This window comes from Vicia villosa, linkage group LG4, assembly GCF_029867415.1.
Source record: "Vicia villosa cultivar HV-30 ecotype Madison, WI linkage group LG4, Vvil1.0, whole genome shotgun sequence".
Classification (NCBI taxonomy): Eukaryota; Viridiplantae; Streptophyta; class Magnoliopsida; order Fabales; family Fabaceae; genus Vicia; species Vicia villosa.
Genome location: NC_081183.1, coordinates 191,113,218 through 191,123,875, shown reverse-complemented (window position 1 = coordinate 191,123,875; position 10,658 = coordinate 191,113,218). Strand labels below are relative to the sequence as shown.

At 30.5% G+C, this 10,658-nt stretch overlaps 1 protein-coding gene across 1 annotated transcript; it reads left to right on the top strand.

Moving 5' to 3' along the window:
• The first annotated feature begins 7,250 nt into the window (after positions 1 to 7,250).
• On the top strand, positions 7,251 to 9,293 carry LOC131596494 (probable isoaspartyl peptidase/L-asparaginase 2). The gene is made up of 4 exons (XM_058869153.1): positions 7,251 to 7,504; positions 7,676 to 7,909; positions 8,043 to 8,129; positions 8,518 to 9,293. The coding sequence occupies exons 1-4, from the start codon at positions 7,343 to 7,345 to the stop codon at positions 9,004 to 9,006; spliced, it is 972 nt and encodes a 323-aa protein (XP_058725136.1). The 5' UTR covers positions 7,251 to 7,342; the 3' UTR covers positions 9,007 to 9,293.
• The last annotated feature ends 1,365 nt before the right edge of the window (positions 9,294 to 10,658 follow it).

Below are 10,658 nucleotides of genomic sequence, written 5' to 3'. Positions count from 1 at the left end.
AATCAACACCATATCTAATTGAGTAAAATACGAGTAATTTACAAATAATTTGAATAAATAGAATAATCTAAATTGAGGTGTTACAGAGGTACCATGTGCATATAGGGTTGAGGTGTTGTCACATTGCATACATGTTCGCATTATGATTTAATGATTGTGGTGTGAATGAATTATCTGTTTGGTAATTGTTATTGTTGTTGTTAATGTTATCCTTCCTGGTCTTTTGCTCCGCAAACATAATTGAGCACATCCTCACCGCTTAGTTGTTTTCTTTGTGTATGAATGTGCGATGTGTACATATACTCAGGAACAAGAGTAGTAGATGTTGTGAGGTGGAGGATTGTTGTGAAGCTTCCCCGTTTATTGTTTTCAGTTTATCATTTTAGTTGGTTAATGCTTTAATTTTGTAACATCGGGAATGAGAAGTTTTTTGAGTTAATCATTGGATTATGTTGTTTCAATTAAGTTTTTTTTTTAAATTAATGAGATATTTGAATTTTATGTTATTTATTTGATTTCCATTGTGAGTTGTTATTTCTAATTGAGGGGTTTTGAAATTATTTGAAAAGTATGAATGTTATGTTGAGTAGGCATCCTAAAATGATGATTCTATTCTTTTAAATTAAGACTCGGGTTTTAGGGTGTTTCAATTATTGTCATTAGATTATTTGGCCTAAATAAAAAACAATTACAATAACAATCAAGTCTTATCCCACTAAGTGAGGTCTGCTACTTGGATAAACTTTCACCATAATATTTTATCTAGGATCATGCTTTTATCCAAATCGTTAACCTCAATATCTTTCTTAATTTTTTAATATTTTTTCTACACATTTCTTTATCTCTAGTTGTTTGACTTCACTTCATCAAAGATATTCTCCTTACAATAAAATCTACACGACATGCCCAAACAACATAATTATATTGTCCACCATCTTTTCTACTACATGTGTTATCTCAACACTCTCTCTAATATTGTCATTTCTAATCTTATCTTGTCTAATCTTACCTCACATTTAACACAATATCTTCATCTATGCTACACTTACTTTATTCTTGTGTTGATTCTTAACTATTCAACATTCTGCCCTATACAACATGTAGGTCTTGAGAGGTTGGTACTTTTGTGTCCCATGAAACCCTTGAAATCCTTCTCCATTTCAACCACCGAACTTGAATCATATGATTTACATCCTCTTTTACTTATCTATCATTTTGTATTACACATCAAAAATATTTAAACCTTGTGACTTGTGGGATGAAAAGATCTTCAACTTTATTATCTAAATTAAAAATGCTTCTCCTTTTGATAAAGTTACATTTCATATACTTCGTCTTACCTCTATTTAGGTGAAAATCATTTGATTCATTTGTTTTTAATTTTACCCAAATAAAATATTTATTAAATTTTAGTTATTATTTTGTCTTTTTTCGTCATCCGTAAAAAAAATATATCAGTTGAAATTGAATGATGTACTTGTATCTACTAAACATTCACAACTTTCTTTCAGCTTTAAGAGTACCTATTCACATGCATTCCTTAATGTCACGGCGTGAAAAATAATCGAGCTTAATGATCACTCAAAATATAATAGAGTCCCCACCGAAGTTTATTTTTGAAAAGAAAAACGTCGATAAAACCCTAAAAGAACAAAAATATGGTCACCGCAACCAAATTCAGGTTTAGGAGTTGACTATGCGAGGGGAATGTATTAGCACCCCTAACATCCGTTATACTAAATGGTAACCGTTTAGTTAGTTTTGAGAATAAAATGTTAGCTTAAGTTATTTTGTTTCTTCTAATTATTATTACGTGTTTTCAAAGAGAAAGAAATGACTAAAAATATATTTTTTTTTGTTAGGGTGTTTAATGAGACGTTGAAACTCGCTCATACATATCCCCAGGTGCGACGGGGAATTTAAAGCGATGTAGTTCTTAGTAATAACTGTGGGTGATTGCTTTTACAATGTGATGCATAGGTCGCATCGAGCGGTTAAACATTGTTTGTTGCTCGCGCTTGGAGGCTAAAGCTTTTCTGTTTCTTGTCGAATGAATAAAGCATCACCCATTTGTGAAAAGGTTTTGCGTCGCGCTAAGGCAAAAAAAGATATTTTGACGCAAGGTTGTCAAAATCGAGTTTTTACTTTGACTCGTTTAACTTGGTAAAATCGAAACGTAGAATCATAGAGTTATAACCTCATATTAAAATTATATTAAATTTATATATACGACATATATATACTTATAAAATATTCTAAATGCATAATTATTTAAAATTTTAACTTAATTATAATGCAAAAATATACTATATCATAATAATAAAGTGTAATATTCACAAGCTTGTATCAAACTACATAAATTGTCCACCAAATTATAAAATGTAACATCCAAAAGATTATAAATAAACAATAGTCTCACAAGTTTTTCAAGTTCAAAAAAACAAATATTTTCATCTTCATCTTCAACTTAATCAAAAGTTCAATCCTTCTACAATATCTTCATTAAAACATTCATATTCGACTTAATTAACACCATTTCCAAATGTTAAAGATTCTTTAATATTATAACCAAGATATGAATGTGAATAAAATTAAAAGTCCATAGAGAAAATTTTATGGGGCAAAATATATAAAATGTGATTTATAAATTTTGACAAATAAAAAAAGTAAAATCAGGTCAAAGAGTAAAATCCAGCAATTTTACATGATTTTACACGATTTCACCGATTTAAAAAATAATTAAATCACTTAAAATCGTTTTGGAATACGATTTTACATAAAAAAATTTGTACCTGCGATTTTACATGAAATACTGACCTAGAAACGTGAAATCCATAGAGTTTAGGTTTTAAATCGAGACTTTAACAACCTTGGTTTGATGAGTTAAAATTGTTTTTATGCAGAACGAATGCTCGGTTGTAACAAAGTGTGCTATTTGCGTCTGATTATTCGAACATTCAAAAGGATATGCATCTAATTGTCCTTTTTCATCCCTGTTGGGTTTATAAAAATATCTTTAAGGAACACGAGTAACCGGTTGGAACAAAGGGTACACTTTGCGTCAGTTTACTAAGGATTCCAAAAGGGCGTGCATCCAATTGTCACTTTTATTCCACGTTCACTTAATTATTTTAGGCGCAAGACAAATAATCATTTTGAACAAAGTGTACACTTTACACTCGACTATTTGATGATAAAAGAGTATACATCCAATTTTTCTTTTTAATCCAAATTTATTGCGAAAAATGATTTAACATTAAACTTAAGAAGAACTTGATGTTGATCATGTATTTGACTTTTTAATTGAAATTGATTTGATTTAAAACAGTTTTAATTTTGAAAATGAACAAGTATTTTTTTTTGTTTGAGAAGATTGATTTTAAAAGTAACCAATCATATAATGACACGTGGCTTAACATTAACCAAAATAAAATAAAAAAGCAAAAGTAACCATTAAACAAAGAGATAAATGAGAGGAATGAAGATACTTTTGTGATTTTTGCCAATTTGTCTTCTAGTGCAAAATTAAACAAATTATCAATTAAAAGAAAAAGCAACAATAATTAATCAATCAAAATAAAACAAACTAACTTTAACATAATTATTAATATTTTTATTTTAAGTATTTGAATTAAAAATTTCGGAAAAAAATAAATTGACAAAAACGTGAACGTACACAAATGCAAAAAAATAAATAAAGACACCTAACTAACCAAAGTGTAAGATAGATTAGTAAAACAGACAGTCATAGATCAATTATTTTAGCTAAAAATACTTGAATGAAAAGACTCAGATTACATAAAAAGTGGACACGCGGATGCGAGAAAATAAAATGAGCACACCAAACTAACCTACGCGCACTTTAGTTTAGTAATACAGACAATGGCATGTCCAAGCTAAAAAATTTTGCACCCTAATTTTATGCGCGCTTGAAATTTGTTTCTACCAATCTTTCTGCAAAATTGTACTGTTATTCCGAGCAAAATAAAGCTAACTTATTAAAAAATGAAAAATCCGAACAAAATTAGAGTTAGGGGTGGCGAAACGGGCCGTGGTCACTAGGCCAGCCCGCGCATCTGCCATATTATGGCGGGTTGGGTTGGAATTTTGGTCCCGCCGCCCACCAAAGCCTGCCCCCACCAAAACGCGTTGCTCGCTAATGCTCGCCCCGCCAAAACTCGCTGCCCGCCAAAGCCTGTCTCGCCTATCCCGCATAAGTCCATCTTTATTTAGTTAATTCTAGTAATTTTAATTTTTGATGGTTTAAGTTATATTTATTTGTGAATATATGCAACATTTTTGTAAATAAATTTTTTTAAAAAGATGTTTTATATGAAATTATTCTAAAAAATAAGTGAAAATTTTAGTCCAAAAGTAAAAAAAAAGTGTGTTAATCTATTAAAAAATTAATAAAAAATAGACAGACAAATCCACCGCCCGCAATTTCGACGAGGCTAGTTTGATTTTTCGCCCATTTCAATTTAACAAGCTTGACAACGCCACTCTTTTTTTAATTGATTAAAGGTAGGGCAGAGCGGACGATCCATTTTACCTCTAATATTTATAGAATACATATCTAAGAGTATTGTCAAAGTATTAATATTTGAATATGGAATATTTAATGCGATACATTAGAGCTGTCAATATGGGCTACCCGGCCCATATGGGCTTCGGGCTTTTTAGGGATGGGCCCAAAACACCCATTTTTAAATGGGCTCTAATTTTACTAACCAGGCCCGGCCCTGTCTGGGCTGCGGGCTACCCGACCCTAAATGGGCTTCGGCCCTAAACGGGCCCATTTCTATAAAAAATTAAAATTTTCTCCTTATTTTTGTAAGTAACCATATAATTGCATGCAAGAATACATTTTATATATATATATATATATATATATATATATATATATATATATATATTAAATTTTATATCCAAAATTATAATTTCTAAATAATCCATATAAATTAATAATTAAAATATAAAACAACACATTAACTTAATTTAAACTATCCAAAATACATCACAAATTATCTAATGTAGCACAAATAATTAAATAACTTGTTCCAACAAATTTTAAGTTATAAATATTCATGACAATTATAATTTTATGATAATTATAACAAGAAAATGTTATAAATTTTTATAATAATTATAATTAGGAAAGGATAAATTTTAATTATATTAAAAATATTTAATTTTTTCGGGCCGGTGGGCTACCCATGACCCATACGGGCCGGCCCATATTTTTTAGGGTTTTTTAGGGCTGGGCTAAAAAAGGCCCGGATGTAAATGGGCTCGAAAAATGAGGCCCAGACCCTAAAATTTTTCGGGCCAAATGGGCCGGCCCATGGGCTTCGCCCTATTTTAACAGCTCTAGATACATATACAGTAGGGGTGATCGTATCCGAACCAATCCAAAAGCAAAACCGCAAATCGAACCAATCCAAACCGAAACCGCAAAAAACCGCATTTGGTTTGGATGATTTTGGATGATTTTTGGACTAAACCGCGCGGTTCAGTTTGGTTTGCGGTTTTTATTTCACAAAACCGAACCAAACCGAACTGAACCGCATATTTAACTTAAGTTTTGAATTTTAATAATTAATTTATTATCTTTCCAAATCCAATTGCACGCAACCACAGCTCACGTTTTGAATTTTAATAATTATTTTATTAACTTAAGTTTTGGCATAATCCACTTAGTTTTTGTATTTTATTGAGCTACATATTTATGTAATTCTCTACTATCTAATATATATATTTCATTTATAATGTATTTTTAGTTCTCTACTGTTCTTGTAATATAATTGTTCTTGTAATATAATTTCTTTTGTATGGTATAATATCATATATTATATTGACATTGAATTATTTTAGTACATTTTTATTTTATAGTGTAAGCCGCGGTCCACCGAACCGATCTAACCGCATTAGTTTGGTTTGGTTTGGTTTGGATGACTTTTTAAAAATCAACCGAACCAAACTGAACCGCATGTATTTTTATCTCGCGGTTAGGATGACTTTTATGCTCAAAACCGAACCAAACCGAACCGCATGTATTTTTATCTCGCGGTTAGGATGACTTTTTAAATATGGCTGTATATTATACAGCCATATTTTTGTAGTATCTTTTCATAGTAACGATAGCGTTCAAAGTGACCTTTATACAATTTACGTGCTCTCTATTCTAAATTCTTTCTTTTTGAAATATAAAGCTTTTATTTCAAAAAAATAATAAAATTCACTCAAACAAAAGACAGTTTTTTTATTAGTTGACAACCGCAAAATAGTTATTATTTAGAAAATTATAAAATAATAACTGAAATATATATTTTTTTTTAAAAATCTCAACCCACTCAAAAATATTATTATTTCCGTCACATAAGAAGTGATTCATTTACACTTCTTCTATGTTTTAAAATAAATATTTTTTAGAATATAAATAATTTTTATTACTATACTCCTATTTATTAACTTCATTTCCTATAACTAGCGTCAGACAGGCACTCACGTGCCAGTTTGTTCGTTTTCTTCGTTATGCAGCGGATAAAAATATAAACAATATTTTTCATGTTTTTATTTTTATTTAATTATTTATAAAATAATTTTAATAAATAGAATGAAAAAAAAAACTGCCATATACTGAACGCTTTCGTTACTATTTAATTATTTTCATATGAGAATGTCATATATATATATATATATATATATATATATAGGGCATATCATATGAGAATGTCATATATATATATATATATATATATATATATATATATATATATATATATATATATATATATATATATATATATATATATATATATATATATATATATTTGTGATTAGTTGATAGTGTAAAACTATTTTATATTGTTGGTGCATCGCCACTTTTCTCTTTAATAATTAAGAGTAATTTTATCATTAAAACAATTCACCTACTTATTTTCTTAAGAGTTTAAAGATAATGCACTGTCAGTATAAAACAATTTTATACATACAACCAATCAAAATGTTTTAATTTATTATGACAATGCATTTCCTTTTTTTCCTTTTCTTAATCACATATACTCAAATAAAACATTTATTATTGGACAGAGGAACAAATAGCGCTTGTGGCCTGCGTGCGAAGAGACACACCACACCGCTAAACCAAACAAAACCCTTGCCACTCACGAGGCTCAAAATTAAAATAAACTCCAGTACATAAAATTTGAAATCCGAAATCGCCTATAAAAGCACCCCTTCGGTCACATACATTGTTGCAGACTCCAAACATTCATAAAAGAAAGAGCAGAAGGGTAATAGAGCAGAGTGAGTCTAGTCATATAATTAAGAAAAGAGAAAGATGGGTGGTTGGGCTATTGCTGTGCATGGTGGTGCTGGTGTTGACCCCAACCTCCCTCTCCAACGTCAAGAAGAAGCCAAACAACTTCTCACTCGTGTTCTCAATCTCGGCATCTCTGCTCTTCGTTCCAATCTTCCCGCCATCGATGTTGTCGAACTTGTGGTACTTAACAACCACAACAATAATAGTTATTAACATAAATAAGAAAATAAATATGCATTGTCATTCCTAATAATATTTATAAAAATTACATGAATTAATAAGAACACCAAGTAATGTTTTAATATTAATTATTTTTGTTTGTTGAATATGTGTTTGTTATGTTTATAAAAGGTGAGGGAATTGGAAACGGATCCACTATTCAATTCGGGTTGTGGATCTGCCCTGACGGCGAAAGGAACTGTGGAAATGGAGGCTAGCATAATGGACGGTCCAAAACGACGATGCGGTGCCGTTTCAGGATTAACCACCGTTAAGAATCCTATTTCACTGGCACGGTTGGTTATGGACAAATCTCCTCATTCCTATCTTGCTTTTGATGGTGCTGAAGATTTTGCTAGACAACAGGTTTGTTAAAAAGTTCCCACGTGTTCTTAAACTTTGCAAACCAAAAGTAAATTAGTTTAATTATTAGTATTAATATATTTGATTAGTGTTAATTACTAAATTATTATACCTGTTTTTGTTTTGGTTTTCATAGGGTGTGGAGGTTGTCGACAATGAATACTTTATCACTGCTGACAATATTGGCATGCTTAAGCTGGCAAAGGAGGCAAATACAATTCTGGTAAGTAATTATTTTTAGATTCAACTATGGATCTTGTTTCAATTAGATTCAGCAAATTGGTAACACTATTTATTTTGGTCTAAATTTTCAATAATAGAGAATTTGTAATAGAGAATCTTTTACGAAAATGAAGAAAATATTTGTTTATTATTTCAGAGCAATTACTATACTTTCTCATTATTTAATCTCTACCAAACTCTACCAAAACAAAGATAAAGACAAAGTATTGTTCAATGTTAATTACGTTATTAATTATACAATTTCAAATTATTTATCGGTAATTGGTAAAATATATAGTAAAGTTTCAAAATTATATTTTTTTTTCATTTTTTTACAGTTTGGAATAAGGTAATTTTTTTTACTAATTGTTGTTTATTGTATGTTGCAGTTTGATTATCGAATTCCATCCTCCGGATGTGGTGCAGGAGTTGAAAGTCCATTGAAAATGAATGGACTTCCAATGAGTGTTTACGCGCCTGAGACAGTCGGATGCGTAGTTGTTGACCGCGAAGGAAGATGTGCTGCTGCCACGTCCACTGGTGGACTAATGAACAAGATGGTGGGTCGAATCGGTGACTCGCCACTCATCGGTGCAGGTACTTATGCATGTAAACTTGCTGGTGTATCATGCACTGGCGAAGGCGAGGCTATTATTCGCGGGACTTTGGCACGCGAGGTCTCGGCTGTTATGGAATACAAAGGACTTGGTCTTCAAGAGGCAGTGGATTATGTGATTAAGAATCGGTTGGATGAAGGAATGGCCGGACTGATTGCGGTTTCGAGTAAAGGTGAAGTTGCTTATGGATTTAACTGCAATGGTATGTTTAGAGGATGTGCTTCTGAGAATGGGTTTATGGAAGTTGGAATTTGGGAGTGAAGAAATGTTGGAAGAAATTGCACAATTGTGCAATTTTTATGTTATTGACTTAGTTGACGGTGAAAATTGTTGGGTCTTCTTTGATTTGTTTTAGTTTATGTTTTTTTTTTTTTAAGGGAGGTTTGTTATGACTAGTTGTTTCATTGCAACTTGAATATTTTAGGGTCGTAGTGCTGTAATTAATTAGTGGTTTCAAAGGGAAGGATAGAAAATGTGAAATAATATTATGTATCTGTTATTTTCTTAATCTCTTTTGAAAATAATAAAAGCTTGTGACATAACCTCCATATGATTTTCTCTTCTTCTCATTTAATGTTTATGTATATTATTGTCCGTTGATAAATTACGTTTTCTTTTTGCTCCGTTGTTTTAACAAACTTATTTTGAAGATAATTATTTATATGGAGAGAGAAATTTTTTAATTTATTTAAAACCTAGTTTCTTTTTTAATTGGATTCATGATAGTGGTTGTGATAAGGGAGGAAAGGGAAAATTATTTATTTACTTTTTAATTAATAAAAGTTATAATTGATTGTGTGTAAATCCAAGTGTTATGGTTGTGTCTAATTAAAAAAAATTCTATTTCGAATTACACTTTTCTTTTATTTGCAGATATAAATTACTCTCCACTTTTTGAGTATTAGAATCCATGATTTTTCCCTTTAAAAAAGATGTTTAATAAGACTGAACGGTAGGGGTATTATAAGTTACCTTAAATTTATTTCTAAAATATGAGACTATTTTCAGTCGCCCATAGCATATATTATAACAAAATTGCTATTATTACGCTTCATAGTTATACTATACCGTATTGTCCTATTCATTTATACTCAATAAAATAATTAAATAATCTTATTACTTTTTCTCCTTACATGTGAGCCATGACTAGTGTTGTATTTTTTCTCTGTCTTAAAAAGAACCACACATTAACACAACCATACCGTCTTCTTCTTTCTCTTCCGCGCCGGTTTTGCTCTTCTCCCACCATTTTTTTCATTACCATCTCCAACCAAACTCAATCAAATACATGTTGTATCAAGAGAAAAAGAAATTTATTTGACATCATCAAGCAATGAATATGAAGATTTAACTTCTTAAACTTCTAGGTATCATTATTGTTCCTTCCAATAATATCAATTTTTTCTTTTGAATCATATTTTGTATTGTATATAATGAAAGATTAGTACATAACGTTACTGATTTCATATTTATTCAAGGTTGTTCATTAACCATGTTCTAAACTGTATTGATCAGCTTTGTTCACATCATTAACCACGTTAATTTACTGTTAAACGATTTCATGTATTTACTCATGTTGGTTCATTAACCATTTTTGGAACCGTATTGACCACCTTGTGTCACAGTATTAACCAACTTTATCATAAAGAATGTGATAAATTTGTAGTCATGTCTGGGAGTTTATTAACCAAGTTATACACAAAATTAACCATCTTTTTGCACACTATTAACCAACTTTGTTATAAATTTATATTATACATCTAATTGGCATATTTTGTGCAGTTTGTGTGTCATAATGGATAGTTCAAACATTTTGGTAGATTGTGGAGGTAGTCAAAGGGAAGATATAGAAGTTGATCACGGTGATGGTGATGATGATGATTCACGTTGGGTTCCCGAAATTGGGATGTGTT

What these genes read in the sequence shown, in the direction of transcription:
- LOC131596494 (XM_058869153.1), top strand. Translation starts at nt 7,343, where the DNA reads ATGGGTGGTTGGGCTATTGCTGTGCATGGTGGTGCTGGTGTTGACCCC. An exon ending in TCGATGTTGTCGAACTTGTG is followed by an intron (nt 7,505 to 7,675) that starts GTACTTAACAAC and finishes TGTTTATAAAAG; the next exon opens with GTGAGGGAATTGGAAACGGA. An exon ending in AAGATTTTGCTAGACAACAG is followed by an intron (nt 7,910 to 8,042) that starts GTTTGTTAAAAA and finishes TGGTTTTCATAG; the next exon opens with GGTGTGGAGGTTGTCGACAA.